General features: G+C 39.9%; 1 protein-coding gene across 1 annotated transcript in view; it reads left to right on the plus strand.

Annotated features, from left to right (window-relative positions):
• Positions 1–14,510, plus strand: part of LOC139467937 (calcium uniporter protein, mitochondrial-like) — a 102,923-nt gene extending 88,413 nt beyond the window's left edge. Inside the window, exons 5-7 of the mRNA XM_071249529.1 lie at positions 2,009–2,169; positions 5,973–6,176; positions 7,360–14,510. Of these exons, the coding sequence (XP_071105630.1) occupies positions 2,009–2,169; positions 5,973–6,176; positions 7,360–7,572 (578 nt within the window). The 3' untranslated portion in view covers positions 7,573–14,510. The remainder of the gene's footprint in view (positions 1–2,008; positions 2,170–5,972; positions 6,177–7,359) is intronic.
• Positions 14,511–23,519: the final 9,009 nt, after the last annotated feature.

Raw genomic sequence — 23,519 nt, forward strand, 5'->3', positions numbered from 1 at the left:
TGCTGTAAAAGGCGACTATGCTTGTCGTAAAAGGCGACTAATGGGATCGGGTGGTCAGGCTCGCTGACTTGGTTGATGCATGTCATCGATCCCAATTGCGTGGATAGATGCTCATGATATTAATCACTGGATTGTCTTGTCCAGACTCGATTATTTACAGACCGCCGTCATATAGCTGGAATATTGCTGAGTGCGGCGTTAAACAACAAACCAACCAATCAACCACCCACCTGATTGCCATGATGATCTATACAGGGATTGGGTGGTTGTGACTCTCCTGCCAGTGTACTCATGGTTTGGGACGTTGATCACAGATTGGATTCTTCATAGACCGCCGTGACATAGTTGGAAAATAAAACCAGGATTCCAAGCATAAATTTGGTCAGTGAAATACAAAACCATAACATACATTATTAATATATAACATGAATTAGGAAATTTGGAATTCAAATTTGGGAGTTTTTGCTGACAGTTGCTGCAAACTTGGAGCCGAGAATCAGCCTCTAGGCAGGTCCAAATAAATCTGTGTATGATTATTCTACAATTTGGCTGACAGTGTGCCAAGTACAGACTTTCTGTTCATATGGGACCTGTCTAGGCTTGAATGGTTAGCTATCTATATTTTCAATGATGCATGACTCCGACCTGACCTTCACCCCTTTCATTCACCTAATTCAACCCCCATAGACACACTGGAGAATGACTACTATTGAAGCGAATGGGCTAGATTGCCTTTGCTTTGAAAGTAGAAGTACAATATATATTATGTATGGTAGTTCAATCATCTGTACTACCATTCTAGAAATGAAAGATAATTATTTTACAGCCCTGAGCGTGGGTTGTTTGTTGTTGTATATATGCTACTAAAAAGAAGTTAAGGACCACCCGATTCTTTCATATTACAGTAGTGCAAGAGGTTAATCTTCGTGGCACTTTAGTAATATGAAAGAATTGGGTGGTCCTTAACTTCTTTTCAGTAGTTTATATGTGTGGAGCGTGCTGCAAAGTAAATTATTAACCCAGCAGCTCCTGCTGATGAAATGTGCAAGAGGATAGCATTCCAGCAAGCTGTACCAGTGCTGGTGAACCATGACACATAGATATCACATTCACCTCTTTCCACCAGAATAGAAAAAAACACCTCGAGCAATAATTAGGTTTCGGAAAAGTGGATTGATTTTATGACTGCTTCAGTAAGCTAAGAAAATGTGACTACATCTTTGAAGTGGGATTTTAAGTCTAGGAGTCTGGCCATGCTTTTAGGTAATCCCATCGCCGCGTGTATACACAGGAGAAACCCTTCTTCCCTGCATTACGAACATGGCCAATCAAGGGATTAGTCCGTGACCAGCTCTAGTGTTGTCTGAGAGTGTGATATTACACTTTATGTCCTTGTTCACCAGATCAAAGGCCAATTATAATGATGGCGTCTGTCTATGTGTTTGTGTGTTATGATGTCTGTCTGTCTGTCTGTCTGTCTGTCTGCCTGTCTGTGTCATGTCTTGTTTGTCTGCATACATAAACATTTTCTTTGAAACCCGCTGGAACAACTAGACCAAATCATTTCCAACACACTTCAGTGAGGACATTTAAAGGTGTTCAAGAAGATCTGACTTGTCTTTCTCAGGACATTTTTGGCCCTTTGTCAGCCAATTTGGCAGTGGTTAAATTTTGTACCTGTAGTGTATAAAGGGTCTTACATACAGAGGAAGTGTTTATTTTGGTGGTTTGACCTTCCTATGACCTAGTATGTATAAGTAGCACTTTGATCACCAAGTCAAACATAATATACTAGATCACTAGGGTTTGGCATCCATTTTGACGTTCAGTTAAGGTCAAAGCCCTTTCTGTATAAACTGGTACAAATACTGTATGTTGGTTTATATGTGAATGTTAGTTTTACTTCACGAAAAACAACAATTTCCAATCAGTGATGATACGTTATGTATGCGTTTGTCAATTCCTTTCTGTCAAGATCAACTCACTTCTTGTTTATACTCTTGTCCAGGCCCCTTGGTAAATGAGGATGCGGTGATGTTGTCGGACGTGAAGGCGTTGATATCCACCCTGTTCTCCACCCTGAATGTGGAGCAGTATCAGCTGGAGCGGGAGAAGGAGCTGCAGCAGCAACTGGAGGACCTTAAAGTGCAGCTGGCACCTCTAGAACGGGTAGTTATCTCCCTTAGTGTTGTCTTCCCTTGGAGTTGTCTTCCCTTTCCATAGTTTTCATTACTGGACACATGAAGACCTGGGTAGAATGGTCTTCAGCAACCCATGCTTGCCGTAACAGGCGACAATGCTTGTCATAAGAGGCGACTAACAGGATCGGGTGGTCAGATTCTCTGACTTAGTTGATGCATGTCATTGTATTCCAATTGCATAGATCGATGCTCATGATGTCAATCACCGGGTTGTCTGATCCAGACTTGATTATTCCCGACTGCCGTCATAAAGTTGGAATATTGCTGAGTGCAGAGTTAAACAACAAACAAACAAACTTCTTGCTGACATGAGTTATGTTGATGGTGTTGGAGTACTACAGATGTTCTGTAGAATATAACCAATTGTGGCCTGATTTACCAAGAACTTGCTGCCTATCCTTAGATATGTATTATATGTCCTGCCCTTGATAATTATCCCCCGCCCAACAAAGTTGGCAGGGGATATAGAAATGGGCTCTGTCCGTCCGTCACTTTTCGTTTCCAGAGCATAACTCAGAAACCGTTCAATATTTTTTCATCAAACTTTGCAGGTGTGTCAGGTACATGCTGAACTGGTGCCTTTTGCTATTTAGAAATTTTTATTTTTTTACATTTCCATGGCAACAAGATGGACTTAGGTTTCAAACTCTTCTTTTTTTTTACAATTTCCATGACAGGTTCCACCTTGGGTTAAAAAAGGTTAGGGATTGTTTAGATTTAATTATGTCATAAATTCTGCAACAGGGCTGGGATATAATAGCCACGTTAGTGCCAAACTCTTGTTACCCTTCATATGAAACTAGATTATTTAAGAGATTAATGACAAGTGGGAGTTGTTTATTGTAGATTAACAATAACCATAAGTTGTTTATTTGTTATATGAGATATCAACATTATGTACAGCCTCTTTAAGGATGTTGTGAAATGTACAAGCTTTAAAAATATTGATCCAAATTTTAATAATGTGCTGAATGGAATCCGAATGTCAGACAGGTCAATTTTACGAACAGGTGGGTTAAGCTTTCCTGCATATTCTCACAGTCCTCACGTTGATTATCTGTACCTTTTCTCTCAATACCAGAGTTTATCTGCGTAGCCCAGCTACATCTATGGGGAACAACTTACTTGACACTTCCATCTCAAAAACGTTGTCGTCTAATATATGACATCATCAAGTTGCGAGCACATATTCAGATCGGATGAAAGGATTTCATGTCAATGTTTTATCGTGAATAAACCACATTTGTTCTTCACTGTTCAGGGGCGGTCAGGTAGCCTAGTGGTTAAAGCGTTCGCTCGTCACGCCAAAGACCCGAGTTCGATTCCTGACATGGGTACAATGTGTGAAGCCCATTTCTGGTGTCCCCCGCCGTGGTGTTGCTGGAATATTGCTAAAAGGGGTGTAAAACCGTACTCACTCATTCACTCGTCATTGTTCTTTGCGATTTATCACATAGCTATCTTATATTTTCAAATTGAGAACACTAAAAGACATTGAACTTCTGCAGGTACATTAAGATTAGCAATTATTGAAGGGATAGCAATTATTGAAGTCTGGTGAAAATGTGGTCGCTTTGCTGTGGCACCTCATTGATCTGGCTGTGTTTTGCATATGCCTATTAGGATTTAAATCAATTTTATTTCCAAAGTTGTCTTGAGTTAAGAAATAAAAAGAAGATTTATTTCAAGTATTGATCTAGTCAGATTGATCATGAATGTGGTTTATGTAAATTGAACAGTAGATAGCTTTCTAAGTGAAATCTGAACCTAGACCATGATATTGGGATGTCATGCGGCTGAAATATAGGAGCAGTGGTTTCAAGCTTAATGTTAAAATCAATGTGAAGTTCCCTCTACACACACCTCAGGTGACAGCAGTGTTCACACAAGCTCACCTCTGAAGAACACTGGGGGATTATGTACAGCATTATGGCCTTGTCATAGGCTGAGCTGTCAATATCATGCTGTTTTACCCGCCATGAAATTCAAATGAAATGTTTTTATCTATTTTTCATGATGTTGATGTTACCTGACTTTCAGGTTGGTCATGTCCATGCTCCCACAAACCCCCAAATCATCCACAAATAGTCCACAAATAGTCAATCATCAAAGCAATTTAGTTTAAACGATTCCACCAGTTTGATGTCATCAGAAAGCAACAGAAGTATTAATCCCCTTAATGGAGACTGTTTGTTTCTGATGGTGGGTTTGAATTCCAGTTCACCCCGATTATACTAGAGGTTTGTCAGCACATACCCATGCTCGTGGGTTTCACCAAAGGGGTAAACATCAGAGGCCTGCATCCTTTGGGCTTTCCTCCCACATTAAGCTGACATGTGTGATTTAACTGGAATACTGTTCAAAGCAGCATTAAACCAAATTCACTCGCTTGCTGAGGCACTTCAATGATATGATCTGGCTTCACTTTCAGATAAAAGTTTCACACTCTTTGTGGCTGGAATGATGTGTATAAGGATTTTTGTTCAAAACATTTCTTTTTCGGTGATGGTGATTCTCTGCTAGTAAATGGGTATTTGAGGTATAGTATGCTGAAGTATGTCAACTGCTGAAATATGATTGTTGCAGAGCTGGCCATTGCTGGCTCTACCCTTCTTAGACTTAGAGTGAGTGAGTGAGTTTGGTTTTACGCCGCTTTTAGCAATATTCCAGCAATATCACAGCGGGGGACACCAGAAATGGGCTTCACACATTGTACCCATGTCGGGAATCGAACTCGGGTCTTCAGCGTGACGGGCGAACGCTTTAACCACAAGGCGACCCGACCGCCCTCTTAAACTTAGAGACCGCCTCCGTGGTCTAGAGGTAGAGCGTCGGCCCGGAGAGCAGAAGGTCCGGGATTTGATCCCCCGGCCGCGTCATACCAAAAGACATTAAAAGATGGTACTTGTTGTAACCCTGTCTGGCGCTCGGCATTGAGGGGTTAAGGCAAGGACTGGTCGGCTCGGAGTCAGTATACTGTGTCTGAGTAGGGTATTCATGTTAAACTGCGGCATGGTATCTCAGTGGGCTAGCACTATAAATCGGCATCAGTCCGGTCTAGTACAAGCAGCCACACACACACAAACGTGCATGAACGTCGCTATATAAGTGCAATAATCTTGGACGCGACGTTAAACCCAATTTCACCTCACCTCACCTCACCTCTTAGACTTAGAAAGAAGGAAGAGATCTGACATGTAGTATCGAATCAGAAGAAACAGATAAATCTGTGGATATTTACTACTTCAAAAGAATACAAACTTTGAAAGCAAATGATGATCTTTTCAGCATTTTGTAATGTAGATATGCATTGATGTATTTATTTTTAAAAACAAATTACCTAAAGTTCATTTCATTATTTCAGTGGCCTGATCACCTCGTTTGTGCCAATTACACGAGCAAATCAAATTACCTTCATAGTGAACAAGGGAAACGTATGCTGTTTGTGATGGGCAGTGTTTTCTAGAAATATATGTTTTCATATTTGTGATGTTGCATGAAACCGAACACTGCCTCTGTGTATTTCCTTTTCAGTTATGACACAGAATTTTTTCACCAGATAACAGTTTGTTTATATGGAGAACGTGACTTTGGCTTATAGGAAGATATCAGTCTGTTGCGTGGGTGTCAGAACTGAAAACCCTTTTGTACAAACTGATCGATTCCAGCTTGCAGCAGTTATATTTTTACTTATTTGCATCATGATAATGCCATTTGTTTGAGTGTTTTTGTGAAAATAACACTTCTAATCGTTTCTGTTTTCCTTCGTAGGTTAAACAAGATCTGGCTATGAAGTCGACCAACTACACGTCTAAGCTGACATGGCTGGGCCTGGGATTGATGGGGCTTCAGTTCGGCATTCTTGCCCGACTCACTTGGTGGGAGTACTCCTGGGACATCATGGAGCCGGTGACCTACTTCGTCACATACGGAACCACCATGGCCATGTATGCTTACTTTGTCGTCACAAAACAGGTGGGTCAAAACGAGGTTCACTTCTGCTTGAACACGGGTATGTAGTGTTAATGCCAGTCCAATAACCAAAACCAACCACTGGAGACACTTTGCTTCTTTTATTCTTCCTCAGCTTTCACCACTCACACAAAAACAACCTGTCACGCCGGCCGGCACATGCTCACACCCTTTCTCACAACACAAGATTTTACCTTTACCAGCAGCCCCGCTTCCGACATGCGCAGTGGGACTAGCTTGGCAGACGATATATCGACATGTAGCATTTATATGCATCACTTTTAGTTTGAAGGCGCTCTTCCTGCTAAAGATTGCAGATGAATGTAATTTTATTAGCAGCCCCACACATTTGGTAAGAATTAACTTTCAGACAGGGGCATTGTTTTCTAAACAGTGAGGTCTAGGGATGTCAGAGATATTAGGAGATAAACCTACATTTTCAATGCTAGGTTACCTGTAGATTTAACTGAGGGGGTGTATTGTGATTTGAAACCTATTTGACCAATCAAAATCGAGTATTTCCAAATTCATGATAGAATGTGTTTTGTGTGTCTCCTCTATGGCACCTTGTTGGGATTCAGGGGAAGAATGAGCCTGCAGTGACTTGGGTGATTGCGTGTCATCATACCTCGATGGAGTGGATCGTTGTTCATAATTTCAATCTCTGGAATGTCTAGTTGAGCCTCGATAATTTACAGGCTTCCATCATAAAGCTGGAATATTGCTGAGTGTGGCGCAACTACAACAAAATGTACACATGAACCCATGTGACTAGCTGTCACCTGCCTGATTTAGTACGTCATTGTGACCTGATTATGTGAGTCAATGCTTGTACATCAGCTCTTGATTCAGGTCTGAGCACCATCGTAGCACTCATAAAATGTGTTGGTGCTACAAAGGTTCTCCGACTTGAATTCTTATGTCATTTGACGTAGATGCAGAAGCTTAAGTTTGGTTGTTTAATGGCGGTCTGATAATAATCGAGTCTTGGCGAGACAAACCAGTGATTGACATCACAAGCAACAATCTACGCAACTGGAATACGATGACATGCATCAACCAAGTCAGTGAGCCTGCATGACCACCCTATGCCGCCAGTGGTCTATTATGAGCAGCTAAAGACTTTCAGAACCCTGAAGATGGATGAACTGATCTTTGGTGTAACAATCATGTCATATGTTTTCAGGACTACAGTTTCCCTGATGTAAGAGATCGCCAATTCTTGTTGAAGTTCTACAAGCAAGCCAAGAAGCAGAACCTAGATGTTCATAAGTACAACGAATTGCGTGACGCCGTCTCGCAAGTTGAACACGACCTCCGCCGCCTTCGTGACCCCCTGCAGCTACACCTACCCATCACAGAGCTAGAGAAGGTCAAGTTCAAACAAGAAACAGCATAAGCACTGGCACAGTTGTTGCTGTAGTATAGTGCACTGCAGAGGGTAGTTGGAGTCAAGGATGTCCATACCAAGAAGGTGGGACGTATTTGTCATATTCACCGGAATTATTGGGAATAGAGAAACTGTTATGCCATGAGAACAAAAGACTTTGTCTGAAAGGGTTTACTGACTGTCCAGGGCCCGCTTCCATGATGTGATCTTAGTGCTTTGTCTTTCTTAACTCGTTGTTGGAGTATGGGGTTACGTCTCTGGTAATGGATGCTCACTGAAAGATGCCCATGACCAAGTGACATTTTAGAGCAGGAGTTGGAAGTGTTCAGGCCTAAGATTGAATTAAGGAACAGGGACTAATCCCTGTGTTAGGGAATGAAAGCTGTTTTAGATGTTGACAGAAGACAAATTTGAGCAATAAGATTGAATAGTGTTTGGTACTGGTTGCAATAGTTGTAGCACTAAGGTAGGTTTGAGGAACAGGCCCTTCTCCTTTATGAGTCATATATGGCACACCTGAGAAAAACTCTCTCTGGTTAGAGAAAAAATCAGTACAGGGCAAGGTGGTGGGAATTCTTTTGAATACTTGCCAGGACACGAGTCAGTGCCGGAACATGAGTCAGTGCCGGAACATGAGTCAGTGCCAGGAACATGAGTCAGTGCCGGAACATGAGTCAGTGCCAGGACACGAGTCAGTGCCGGAACATGAGTCAGTGCCAGGAACATCAGTTATCATAAAGCTCTGGGCCACAGTCCACAAAGCGATCTTAGCGCTATGACGATCATAACTTTGATATAGACTTACGAAAGTGCTGAGACTGCTTTAGGGACAAGGCTAAAGTAAGTTCTTACAGATGTCTGCCTTACAGTGCATATAAGGATTGCTGTTAAGCTGTGTTAGCATAAATACCAATACCCTTCACAGGCATCACAGTTTTAACCTTAACAGTTATTCCTTAACACTAGGACAATCTGCAGTGACCATTGACCATTATGACAACCTTTAATATCCTGCTTACACATCTCGTACAGACTCTAGCTGTAAAAGAGCCAAATTCTTAGTGTTTACATGACTATGGGAAAAGTGTCACCTTTCACTGTGCTGTATTTGGTCATCTAGTAGAACTAGTGACTTTTCTCAGTTAATATACTGATGGAAATTAATCAGGGAACACTTAGTTTTCAATACAGCAAAATGATATCCTATCTTGAGTTGTTCGCAGCTATGTCTACCAAATACATGTTGAAAGAATGCACACAAACACATCTCTAGACTTTTGATTCTGAATTTATATGCGCGCTATTTGAAATGTACTGACAGTAAAGCTGACCTCCCCATATTTTTCTTTGTTCCCTTATTTGTTTCCATCAGTATATTACTGGTTGTGTGGAAACTGATGGACATTTGTCGTATGGACAGTTTTTGATGAGTTTAGACTCTGTGTATTACATGTTAAATATCTCCACATCGATCATCCAGAACTAGGCTAGTGCTCTTATTCATCATGTTCCTATTTGTCCTTAATGGTCTTTGAGATGAGCTATTCAAACACTGTCCTATGCTGTAAGTAACTGCTATACAACATTGGAGAGGTTGATCCTCACAGTATACATATCATGTAGGCATCACGCTGTAGGTTGTTCTGACAGCATAGTGTTACAATTCATACCACGGATTACGTAAATGGTACATTATTTTGATTTGTTGAGAAGGCCTTCCTTTTGGTCCAAGTTATTCCAAGCGTTATTTTTAGAGTTTTTCTCTTTTCATCCTGTTCTTGTAGTTTATCAATTGTTACCTCTAGGGAATGGTTTCATGGGTGTCAAAACAGCTGTTTTATGTTCTCTGTTTTGTGTGGTTTTCAAATACTTTTGTCCTGTTTTGCACTTGAGGGTTGCACACCTAATATTGAACTCTTTTCCTTATTTGAAGGTTTAATTGTCCAGTTTGTCATGGAATGTGTCAGTTTTGTTGGAACGTGTCATTGAATTTAATGGAACAAATCACCACACACTATGCAACTAATACGTTCACTGTTCACCCAAAACAAGAGAAGTAGTTCTTTAAAGGAGATTTTGAGAACATGTTCAAAACCATTTGTTTCTGAAATGATTGAACAGTTTTTGTAGGATTATTGAAGGCACTTCTGTTTAAATTAAAACAGTCTTATTCTTTCGGCAGTAGTTTTTCCTGATGTAGCAAATTACTATTTTCAGAAATAATCACTTGGTTTTGAGCATGTTTGAATATTTGTATTTTTCAACTTTCAATTCTAATCTTTGTGAAATACCTGTAAATTATCTAGGATTACAGTTTTAGCTTTACATTTGGTGGGTAGTAACTAAAATATGAAGTTGCTATTTATTCTTCAAACTACATTCTTATATGCTGTTTTCAATTTCGATCTTGTTATTAACTTGTTATCAAACATTTTTGACATATCTCAGAATGTTCTGTAGTCTAGTTCTTCATGTGCTTATTCTCCAGCTGAATGGGTACAAGAATATTAGTGATAAGTGGTGGTCTGCCTACTAGCATCTGGTAGATTAGGTTTACATTGCATATGACCATACAACTGCCTTGGCAATTAAGATTACAAGATGCTTCTTATTATTATATGACCTTTTTCACCTGCATTTATTTGGATGTTTTTTACTAGTATCTCAAAATAATAACATGTTCTTAGTTCTTGGAACTTTTTAAACATTTGAAATGTAATTTTCATTATTGATCAAATAAATCATCAGATTAAATTGGAACAAAAATAAAATATTGTCCCACAAGGCTACCATTTTGCATAGTATGAAATTTGAGTAAGTGTTTTAAAAAGATGTTAAAAGTTGTTTGATTTTGTTGTTTTTCTTTGACGATTTCACAAATGAATTGGATGTGGTCTCATATTCAGAAAATGCTATTGTACTTAAGAAAAAAACCAAATGTCTCAACCTCATTTGTTAACCTGTAGTACTAGCATAAAAGGGCACCTGCTTAGCGTGTAGGGGTGATTAGGTTTATGTTAAAAGTGATAGCAGAAATTGAATAAGTCCACTGTTTGTGTTTAGGTTGTGATGCCAGATTGTCCACTGCCTTAATACATAATGTGTGATAGATATTTTCAAAGAGGGTTTTTCACTGTGGGGCTTAGACTATACAAATCCAACGTTCATGTGTCAAGATGTTTTCAATGTGAGGCTAATGATAAATATGAATAATTGGTTGATCTGTACTTTTTGAAATATTGGTGTTAGTTTCCATGTTTTGTGTTCAGTTATCGAAAGTGTGCTCCATGCACGTGTTTGTCATAGCAAAAAATGCTTTCTTTAGATCCAAGATGGACATTTTTCAACTAGATGGAAAAAAAAGCAATGCCAACCACATGTGTATCATGGCAGATCGTTTCTGTTCTGTAATATGCTTAGTATGTGTAGACAGTTGTGTTACGGACATGGGTTTTATAGGATGACCCTACAGCATGATAAGCCTATCCAACAGGGTAACTGATGCCGAGCCTCAACCTGATGCCATCAGAGACGAGTGGATGGATGAGGCGTATGACAGGGACATACAATAAGCTGGAATGTTTCCTGATAGAGAATATGTAAAAGATGGAATGTTTCCTGATAGAGAATATGTAAAAGATGGAATATTCCTGATAGAGAATATGTAAAAGATGGAATGTTTCCTGATAGAGAATATGTAAAAGATGGAATGTTTTCTGATAGAGAATATGTAAAAGTTGGAATGTTTAGCTGAAAGGCATACAAGCTGTGATCCCCCAAAACCTTGACTGGATTGTTTCGCTCTAAGTTGACGACTTTCGCCTTTACCCAACATAGTCAAGGTTATATTGGGGCCATATTAGTGGAGTTTCTTCACCTATTACACATAAGCATGCATGTTGGTGTGATGATAATCAGTGATGAGCTTATACAGTTATAGGTGTACATTCATCATCCCATTGGTACAATGTCTGATGGGCAGTTGAGGCTGTCACTGTCAGTAGCTTTTGGCAAGAAACTGGAGACAAAGTAATCCTACATTCTGAGTGGCTTGAAATACCTCCTCCCGTATAGCTGTGATGATACACCTTGAATCTGTGAAAGGTGAATACCGGTAACTGGAATAAAGATCTTAATGGTATGATGTTCAAGATATCATGTGCAAAAAATGAGTTGTACATAATAGATTTTGTAGGTTGACCACAACAAATGGCCTGTTATTCATGGAGGAAAGCTAACAGCAGTAACCTTAGATGTGATAAATCACCATATTTATTTTTAATCAGAACCAGAGTTGTTTACAGAAATGTTCCAAAGATATGGCCAGTTTTTATCAGGTAAACCACAAGTAATAAATTTCGCTGATTGACCGACACATCTGTGGGTCTTTGATGAAAGCAAACAGTTATTTCATCTTTTGCACATAGTATCTTAATATACTTCCGTTTGAAGTCTTTGAGTCTTTGAGTATGCAAGTGTGATAACCCAAATTTGTTTATTTTTCATCATGAATGTCCAACTGTTGTAGTGATCCCATGAAAGTTGTCTCTTGTTTCAGTGATGACTTTATCAATGTTACCATATTACTGCTGAACAAGGTTTCCCTCTCCAAAGAGGAACGGTAGTATGTTTATCAGAAGTTTAACATAGGTTCAGGAAGGATGATCTCCATGGCTTGACAGTCATGTGTCTACATTGTCATGAACATAGTCCATTTTTTTGGCCCCAAACATTTTGTGTTAATCCAGGACCATTGGTGCCTCTTCCTTTTCCAATTTTGGTTCTTGTAGGCTTCTTACCATTATCTTTATCACAGTAGCAGCGTTTTGCTCCAAGACTGATCATGCTCTGAAGGGAGTGAGTTTCCTCTAAAGACACTTTACTCCTAAACTGTTCTGTACATGTGTTCAGACATATTGGAACCAAGTCTCTTTGTGCTTTTCAAAAAATTATTCTGTACCTCAGTTGTATCTGTGCTAAAGCACAATGAAAATGCATAATTAACTTTAACTCAAAATCAGAAAAGATGTGCTTTTGTGCTTAAGTCCATCTCCAAACACATCGAATGAGATTGAAACCCGTACAACGACATTGTTGTGTTTGATTATCTCATGCCTAAAAAAAGAGAACTTTATTTTTTTTTTATGGCCATTTTGCCAAATGTTACCAAAAATAGTGAATATGCATTTTCAAAGTGTTTCAGTATAGATCAGGAAACTTCGCCAAAATTAAACCACAGAAATGTCTGTATGCACTCATAAACCCAAGAATACATGCATGTCGATTCAATCAAAGATAATATTCAAAACATATAAATTCCAAAAATACATCATCTGACAAGGAGAAAGGCTCAGGTCGTCTGCAAGATTTCCCTTTCAGTTGGTGTTTAAGCTGATTTTTGGAAACCAGATACACATCTGAGGATGTACAGCTATGTTGTTACTTGCACATCAAAGATAAAAACAGTTTTTTCTGTTGTTCCAATAAAGTGTTAGTGTGTCACTCGTGTAAATAGGCCAATGAATACGTAAAGCCATATGGTACGGACACCGCTATTGCCCTTACAACTGTTACTGTCCTGTGGTATTAATGGTACTTGTTTGAAACAGATAAAAATAATAATAAAAATATTGACATATTGGGTTTAAATGAGGTCACAATGTTTCTCATTTTACTGTCAATGTGCACATACGCCAGTTATATCTTTAGTTGATTATCATTGTTAATCTAATTAACCTGTTTGTTGCATAATATATATAAACAAATATATCAATATATACATACCCTAATGTTTAGTAGGAAATTAATCTGGCTATATCAGTGATATAATATGCCTGTGGTATACCTACATGTATGTCATGATCTGCTTACTCTGTTCTCCACTTTCACACTTACTACTTGTGTAGCACATGGAGCATCATCGTGTGCACAGGTGAAGGTTAATACTAGTTTTCTTCCATTTACTTTTTTATAGGCCCTATGATCCAAAGTTTCACGAATTCAGAACAAATTTCCCAAAAGTCTTTTTTCTCCAAATAAAGTCTGTTAAGTACCTACAGTCATGAAAAGGAATAATAAAAAAAAGCCAATAGGGTCAAGGAAGTAAGTCCTTTGGCTTGTTTTCTCAAAAGGCATTTTTAATTCATTTCATTTGTTTTTTCGAAAAGACAATTTTTTAATTTGGATATTTTTGCAAAAATGAATCTGTATACCTAATTCTTCACAAGAGAGGCCTTATGTCCTTGCCAGAACACATTTTTTGCAGTCTCCAGTGTGGGCAAACAGTATCAAATAATAAGACCTGAAGTTTTTGAAAATGTGAGGGTGAGGATGTTACTTCAGGTATCAAGTTTCATTCTAGTTTGTTAAATTGAAATATAACTTTTGTTTTGTTTATTTGATGTTTCACAGGATTTATTATTTTGAGAATGGTAGCTAGTTATCCGAAGAAAAGCACTCTGTGTACATATTCTCCCGCTCTTTCCATTTCTTCAAACAAGTTGCCTGTATCTTCTGGTATGTTATACAATGTGTGCTAGGCAGTTTTAGAACCTCACTATATTTACACATCTAGATAAATTGCACGAAGTGCCATGTTTATATCTGTAACACCCAGAAATTATAATTAATTCTAGTTACCTGGAACCAAGCGCAAGGAATGAATAGATGGGTCCTTTACAATAGTTATCTTTAGAAAAGGAATGCTTTGTTCAAGCATCAGCTTTTGATACTATGTTTGCTTGGTGAAAACCTCAGGATGACGTGCTCTCACTTGAAGCTGGTGTCAGATGTGTAGATATATAGACGTTTGTAAAACTGTGGTATATGAAGACCTACCATATTCTGCTGTTGTAGCCTGACACAGACCATCATCTCCAGGTTTGTATGTAATGATCACACACTCAGCTCTTTCTATTTTCAGTAAAAATAAATTTTGATAGAATTAACCCATTGGGATGATGTTGTTGTCTTTTCTCAACTAATAGACACCTGCTACAGGATGAGTGGTTAACACTGCAAGGAGATGGATAATGGCTGTCGAGAAGTTTGTTCATCTTCTTCTGTCAAATGACTAAACATCAGAATTGAATATACGAGAGAGCGGAACAAATGTTGGGATAACACTTTCTTTGTAAGGTACAGATTCTCATACTTTTCTGGGTTGAGTCCCATCTAGGATTCGAACCCACACTGCCAGAGTGAGACACATAATCGCTTTTGTCCATGAGAGCCATGCCAATTTACACTTGTCAGATGGGTACCCAAAGTTCGTGATCTATACTACCAGTTGTCGGACTTTCATTTTTGTGGAAGCCTAGGTGGCTGAGTGGGTTAGATCGCTGACTTTGTGTGCTGGCGATTAGGTGCCTCACTCTGGCAGTGTGGGTTCGAATTCCGGACGGCACTTTACCCTAAAAAGTATGAGAATCTGTAATTTACAAAGAAAGTGTTATCCCAAATATAACATTTCTTACATTTGACCACTTTCTAAATGGCATTGGGGGGCACGGGTGGCCAAGTCATCTAAGGCGCCGTGATTCGCTGTGCAGAGTTGCATTTCTTGGGCACGCCAGAAACCTATGATTGTGGGTTTGAATCCCGGTTCGCCCCGATTATGTTTCTGGGTTTGTCAGCACCACACCCGTGCTTGTGGGTTTCACAAAAGGGGTAAACGCCTGAGACCTGCATCCCTCCGGGCTTTCCTTCCAAGTTCAGCTGACACGCTGTGATATAACTGAAATACTATTAAAAGCAGCGTTAAACCCAACTCACTCACTCACTGAATGGCATTGTGTGTTCATACAAAGAGCAGTTGAAACAGAATGTACCAGCGCCTGTAGGACCCTTGGACCAGCACCTGTAGGACCCTTGGTGCAGCTGATTGTCAGCTTTGAGATCAACATGGTGCTTGTAGGCTATTCTTGTGTGTTCATGAACTTTTGTGAGTGTCTTTCCAGTTGATAAAACACATACTTTGGTTCACAAACACTGAATGTTGCTTAAGGCAACATGCCAATTTTGCAGGTATGTATGTGGGCAGTAGAAAGTCCAGATCATTGACTGAAAGCATGAGACATGATCCATGTAATCTGAACATAAACGCCAGCCAAGTCATAGAGGACAATCATAAGTGACCAAATTATGGAGAGGCATGTGTAGGCCAGGGTAATGCTTGTTCAAGGGTAAAAGGTCATACAGTCTGCAGTTAATCTACTATTGGACACAGCAACACTTGAAAGATTGATTAATGAACATTGTAACTCTCTTCGATTGAGTAAAAGGCTAGGAGCTACTAACTGATCGTAACTCTAGATCCTTTAACATTGACATGCGAATGTCAAACTGCTAAGGTCACTGTGGCCCCAGGCCTAGATCTAAATTAACCATGAGATTAGTCGTCTGCCAATACTGATTGGTCACTTGGCAGTGAGTCTTACCAGGTTTGTTAGAAGTCAAAGTTCATGATATATACTGAACAACAAAAGTTCCTGTGACATTGATTAAGATTTAATGCAAAGTTATGTTTTTTACCAAATATGAAACAATTTCGGTTTGCAACAAATAAAAGACTCCTGTAAGTGTTCAAATGGTTTGATTTGCCATACTGACCAGAAAATGCATGATTTCATAAAAAAGACGCCAAAACGATGATCTCTTCGCAGTAGCGCTGTCCATTGAGATTTCCCTCTACCACTATCAAACGGGTCCTCTGTCATGCTGTAATCCCACCCCATACCATAACGCTGCCGCCCCCCAACCGATCTTCTTCCATGACACAATGATTGACGTAACGTTCACCTCGACGTCGGTACGCTCGAATCCATCCATCGCTGTGGCTGAGGTGAAATCGAGACTCGTCAGTGAATAGAACTTGTCCCCACTGCATGGCCGTCCGGCGTAGACGCTGTCTGCACCACTGCTTGACGGTAGTTTCCTGTCAAAATGGGACGTCTGGCGGGTCTTCTGGCGACAATCCCTGCACATCTGAGGCGACGACGTACGGTTTGTGAAGATATTCGTCGAAGGCCAGGGATGCTTCTTGCAGTCAGTGTTGCTGGCTGAAATCGATTTCTTAGGTATGTTGTTCGAATCCAGTTGTCTTGTCGAGTATTGGTTACGCGTGGCCTGCCACTTCGAGGATGGTCTGTGACTGCATTCGTCTGTTGCCACCGTTGCCATAAACACCAAATGGTGTTTCTGTGGACGTTAAATTGTCTTGCAACATCACGTTGACTCGATCCTGCTTCAAGCATACCAATGGCTCGCAGACGCTCATTTTCGGACAGGCGTGGCATTTCGTAATGTTGAATAATTGCGTAATTTTGTTGTTTTTCTGAGTGGTTGTTGTCAGCACGATGCTAAACAATGCATATGGAATCCCGTTAACACACATGCACACGTGCAGCGTTAAACAACCAAGCAACCAGTACATTGATGCCTTGGGGGGTTGAAAAGACTGGTTTCAGATTGGCTCATTTCCTGGGACATTGTCCTCCAATATTTCCCAAAGATGTTTTTTTTTTAATTTTGGTGATGTAGAAGAATTTCCTATCCAACTTTGCTGAGATCATGGAAGTGCCATAACGGCATTTGCCTGCAACAAAATCACTGAGAAAGTGATGATTGATGAAACACGTATTAGTCGTTTAGATATTTATGTGATAAACAGTAACGTGTCAATATGTTCTGTGTTTCATTGCTCTAAAAATGTTCATATACCGCCTCATCGCAATTCGCCGGCAATTCCAAATGAATTGTTTTCTACTCTATCGACAAAAAGCAAACATCTGGCTGTGCAAACATTGCCACAAGGCTTTAAGGAAAAAAACGAATATCGATCTAAATATCGATCTGGCCTGAAGACTGATTACAAAAAGATAGCAAGTTGTTGAAGGCATCGTACGCGGTAATCATGACGAAAAGCCACAGTTACTGCTTGAATGGTCAGACTATATAAAGACTATTCGACTAACATGAAGCTTGGAACACCATATTACTGGTGAACGTTTTATCTTGGGTAATATGCTGGTGGGAAACCAGTCTGATCAAATTCACCGTTAATTAAAAAATAGCAGGGGCATTTTTCTTTTACCTGTTTAACTGAGTTTCACCTCCAATTATTTGCGCCAGTTCAAAAGATCTAATCAGTTTTATTCTAGGTAACCTCCAAATAAATAACGGTATAACGGCATTTATCACTTTTTAGAATAAATTGTTCAAGCGATTAAACCTAAATCGTATGACGGAAAAAGCTTACTATAAAAATAAACCATCTTTAAAGATACCAGTAGTTTTTTGTAGTGATCGCCGAAGGGTTTAACTAACCATATTCTTTTGATAAGAAAACCTAGGTGAGAAACACATCGAAAGAAAAGATAAAACAGTCATTTTCCCTCTTTGATAAGTAAGAGCTGGTCATCTTTGAATTGTTTTTCCTCCTCAAATCGCATCCCAACTTAACTTGAGTAAACTAGTGCACATTCATCAAACATCTCGCATCCCGTCGTCGATTTCGAGCGTGCATTGATGCCCTTAGTCGGAACACATCATAATGACTGACACGTCACGTGACATTCTGGAGGATTAATGGGTAAGGTGAGGTGAAATGGGGTATAACCCCCTGGATACCACAGGGATATATATGCCCCTCCTCTACAACCTTCACTTTTCCGATCTTAGGAAAATGTGCGTCAGAAAATAACTCGGCATCCAGAGGGTTAACGTCGCGTATAGTGCTAGTTCACTGAGATACCATGCCGCTGTTTAACATGAACACCCCACTCAGACACAGTATACTGACTCCGAGCCGACCAGTCCTTGTTTTAGCCCCTTAAGAAGGATTAATAGTGTTTGATGGGATGATTTAAGTCTTAATGGTTCAAACAGGACGCACAATTTGAATATTTGCGTGTTTGTTGGGATCATGATACTCACACACGTGGTTCTGAAATGTGAACAGCACACAATGATTTTTAGCTATCAGGCGTTTGCAGCAGACCCAGGGAGCGTAAGGGTCGTTAACGCTTACACAATGCCTAGGGTAGCTGAAAATCAACGTCATCGTGCTATGAGTATGATGCAAACAAGAATGGCTGAACGAAGTTGCCAGACATTTTAATATTCATCGTGCAAGGGTCTACATGAGTCCACGAGAACGTTTTAGCTACGCTGGCGTTACCCAACGGCGTCAGTTTGGGATGGAAGTCAAATGGTATGGAGTGACATCACAACACAATCATGTTCTACCCTTTGTGCAAATAGTGCCGGGACGATAACATACAACTCAGTCACTAAATCGTCGGTGACGTCGTCAATAGTGGGTGACGTCATCTTCAATTATTTGCGCCAGCGCACTGATCTGATGCACTTAATTGAATTTGGAACGGAGCGCGCAGCGTGAGCTTTCAAATGTTTAATTTAGCGCTGTTAAATCTACAGGTAACCTAGCTCTACGTTGAAAACACGGAATGTTTATCTCCATTCTACCATGACTAAATAAAACGTAAATTCTTTGGTGTTAACAAATATACTGAGTGAAGCGGCATGGGTTGAGTGCAGTGTTTTGAGTAGGCTGTCGATCTGAATCACGGAAACACCGACAACAGCCTGTAAACAAAATATGGCGCTGTATATGCTCAAGCATTTTATTAACACTCGAACATATGACAGACATTGGAAGCATATGCAGTGCCGTAGCCAGTCGGGGCTCGTGACGTTGATAAAAGTGGCAAAAATCATCAACTTTTATCAACTCGTTTTGATATATTTGATATCGAAAGACACTCGGGTGAGATTCTCTATAAGTATGCCTACCGACAATGACTGAAAAAAAGTACTATTCTGTGAATATTAGCCTCCGCGGTGATGAGGCGGTCACATCGGTTGTTTTAATCAGAGGGGGTTTAGAGTGATGTGACAATCTCTGATTGACCAATCAGAATCGTGTAATGTCCAAATTCATGGTAGAATTTATTTATAGTTTTCCGAAGTTGAGACAAGTGAAATTGTCATTGCAGTGAACATAACACTTGATATTTCGCCGCGGTGAACATAACACTTGATATTTCAATGTGGTGAACATAACCCTTGATATTTCCCTGCGGTGAACATAACACTTGATATTTCACTGTGGTGAACATAACACTAGATATTTCACTGCGGTGAACATAACACTTGATATTTCACTGCGGTGAACATAACACTTGATATTTCGCTGCGGTGAACATAACACTTGATATTTCGCTGCGGTGAACATAACACTTGATATTTCGCTGCGGTGAACATAACACTTGATATTTCGCTGCGGTGAACATAACACTTGATATTTCGCCGCGGTGAACATAACACTTGATATTTCACTGTGGTGAACATAACAATTTTTGTGACCCTAAATATTTTGTATTACTTTTGTATATATTTTCTAAGATTTTTAAGTCGCAATTACAAAGGGGGTGAAACGGCCCTGCGTGTTAGGTAGGGAGAATGTACGGTTCAAACTTACATTTATAATGAAATAATTTAATTTTCCGGTAGACAACTACACAAAAAGTAGATAATAAATGTGTCTAGTGGCAGGGAAAAAAAGATATCTCTCCCCTGTCACACGGTGAGAGAAACATGATATTTCACTCGACACATGAAATAACCTCTATATACAGTAAACTACGGTTATAACGAACAGGCTTATAACGAACTGACGGATATAACGAACTTCCTATTTGGGTCCCGACTATTTACTGTGGTTATGTCGTATATATGAATATAACGAACTACGGTTATAACGAACTAACATAAGTAGTCCCTTTGTGTTCGTTATAACCGTAGTTTACTGTATTATATCAGGGTTAGAAAAATATAACGATTGTTATATTAACTCACAGAAAATGAAATTACATAGTATCCAGACCATGAACGCAAGCACATCGTTTCAGAGCAATGTGCATGCGTTCATGCTGCAACGGAAGCAACATAATATTTGAAAAAATTGCTTGACCTGACAAATCCTCACCACTATATGTAGCCTGAAATTGCGAACACGAATCCAGAATGCAGGAAAGGCTTCATTGATTAACTTAATTCTGCACATTACTAGGCCCAGCAAAAAGAGAGTATAAGGTGTCTGGTTCACCTTGTAAAATCTTCATTTGAGGAATTTAACACTTCACATCCTTTGGAAACTGCGTGATCTCAGAACAAACAGGAAAGAAAGTATCCCTTTTTACACAAATCAATACGAGTAGGACTTGGGGCAGATTCATAGCTTCGCCTAGTTAAGGTTTCAAAATCGCATTTATCTTTAAAGATCGATAAGTTGAAATTGTTGTGTTGCACTGCATCGCCATCGTGTGAAGTTTGAGCTGAGGTAGTAATTCTAGGTTAGAAAAATTGGAATTGTCAACGTCTACTTTACTTAAAAGATTGAATGTCAGATTCTGGCTGCTCCAGGAGAGGAGGTCCACTAACAACTCTCCTGGTGTATAATGCATCAATCTGAAAATCAAGCCGACTGATAGAAAGTCTTTGACAGAACACTTCAAGCAATGTTGGTGTATATCATTGTACAAAGAAATCTGGAAGCTTTGAAACATCATCTACGACCATGGGTTTCTGCCAAGGCAAGGGACGCAACTCAAGATAGCAAAGTTAGGCGCCTCAGATGACTGGGCTATGCGTGTCGTCTACAGTAAATAAGGGTAGCGCATTGCCTTTCGGAAGATATAGAAACATATCAGTTTGTGACGTTATCAACAATAGGTGACGTCATCTGCACTGATATGACTACACATAGATAAGACTAACGAACTTTAATGACCAGTCAACGCGCAAAAAATTACATCCGCGAGAGTGTGATTTGACGTAGGCCTGTTTACTTTACTGTATGACCAAAAATTGCCACTTTTCCAACTTTCAAAGCCGAGTCTTCGTAGAGGTTACGGAAAGGGGCGAGGTATGCAGATTGCTTCGGAAGCTGCCACACAATTCGGTTGGTCTTAGGTCATAAGAAGCAGCCGGAAAATCCAACACGTCATGTCCTTTGTCAACAATGTGTATGCTGATGAATGTGGTCGGGCATTTAATAGTTTAACCGAGCCCTCGCCTCCTGTCAGTCAAGCAACATGACTGACCAATCAGGAAAGTCCGAAGTGATAAAGAATGCGCTATTTTGTGTTTCAGCTTTAACCCGTTTGTCTGGAAGATTTTGAAACATATAATTTTGATAATCAGTATCTCCGGAAATATAACCTATACATTTTTATGATGAAATCGCACTAATTGTTGGGGCGAGGTTAACTCCTCTCTAGCGATAGGTTACCTGGATCTAACAGTATCTTATTGAACACTTTTTGACCTATCAGATCAGGGAACATACCTACTTTTATGTTACAATTTACGTTGTCATCCACAAAGTTGAGGGGAGTTACGACCCCGTTGGATATATGTTTGGGAGAACTTCGGAACTATACTCTGCAAACAAAAGAATTGCAAAAGTGATTTTAGATGTGTATTTTATGTATCATACAAATAATCAACAGATGGTAATCGATTGTTCAAAATGGATTGGCACAGAGCATTGTCATTGACCCAGTTTCGATATGCCCCACAGTAAACAGTAGATTTTCAAGGTGAACGTCATCTGTTCTCAATATCTTGTATGGCCTCCATTAGAGTCCAAAACTGACTGACATCGTCGTCCCATGGAAGCAATCAGATCCCGAATTGTGGCCTGGGGAATGTTCACCCACTCTGTCTGCGGCTCTTGTGCGTACTGTCGGAGGTTCTGTGGTTGTTGCTGACGTGCTCGCAGTCGTTGATCCAGTTCATCCAACACATGATCGACTGGGTTAAAATCTGGAGACCTGGAGGGCCATAGCAGGTCTGGATGTTGTGATTCCTGAACAAGGCTGTTGTCAGTCTTGCCGTGTAAGGTCAGGCGTTGTCTTGTTGGAAAATGGCGTTTGCTTGTTGCCATATGGGAAGGAATTTCATCCGTGTAACGTTTTCCTTTAAAAGGATGTGATCTGTCTGCAGCTGAATCATCTGGCTGATGCTGTTCAAAGTCGTCAAAGGGAAAGGAACCACACACCAGAGAATAAAGGTTAAACTTTGTAATTGCACAATGGAAAGGGTCGATATTGCGATTGTGGTTCTTGACAATCAAGGGTCAAAGGTCAGCGTTGCAATTATAGAGGATAGAAAGGGTCGATGTTGTGATTGTGATTCTTGACGATCAAAGGTCAAAAGTTCAAATGTGATTGTTGTCTAATAGGGTGTGATGTGATATTATTGATATTATTAGCTTTTTGGGCTTTTAGATTTCACTGGCAAAGCCAGCTAGAGTTCCGAACCTGTCGGATAGAGGGCCTTCCAGCAACATCGGGCTGGCACATTTGCAGGATAAGATCCTTGCACTCTGAGCTGATGTGCTCGGGAAATGGAAGGATGTGATCTTTCTGCAGCTGAACCATCTGGCTGATGCTGAAGTCGTCAAAGGGGAAGGAGCCACACACCAGAGAATAGAGGATGACCCCCAAACTCCAGATGTCTAGCTTGAATGCATCATATTCCTCTCCGGTTAGAGCCAGCTCCATCACAGTAAAAGCGTGCTTATCAGTCTCAAACACAGCGTAGATGTCCACAATGTTGGGATGTTTCACAGTCTTCAGAGCAAACGTCTCATTGGAGACATAGCTCTGAACTTTTTCTGTGATTTTTATGGCAACCTCCGAAAGGTCAACCATGTTTTCACAGAGCCAAACGGCACCAAAGCTTCCCTCTCCTAAGAAGGATTTAACTTGGTAACCAATCGAACGCAAAACGTTCTTAATAGATGACATGATAGATGAATGATTTTGTAAATTTAACATGTCAGTACGTGTATACAGCATGATATATTGTGTAGTTCACATTTCCAAAGCATGTTGTACAGGATGTCATGGTATGAGGTAAATCATATC

This window comes from Haliotis cracherodii, unplaced genomic scaffold, assembly GCF_022045235.1.
Source record: "Haliotis cracherodii isolate W230 unplaced genomic scaffold, xgHalCrac1.p SCAF_2, whole genome shotgun sequence".
In the NCBI taxonomy this organism is placed as follows: domain Eukaryota; kingdom Metazoa; phylum Mollusca; class Gastropoda; order Lepetellida; family Haliotidae; genus Haliotis; species Haliotis cracherodii.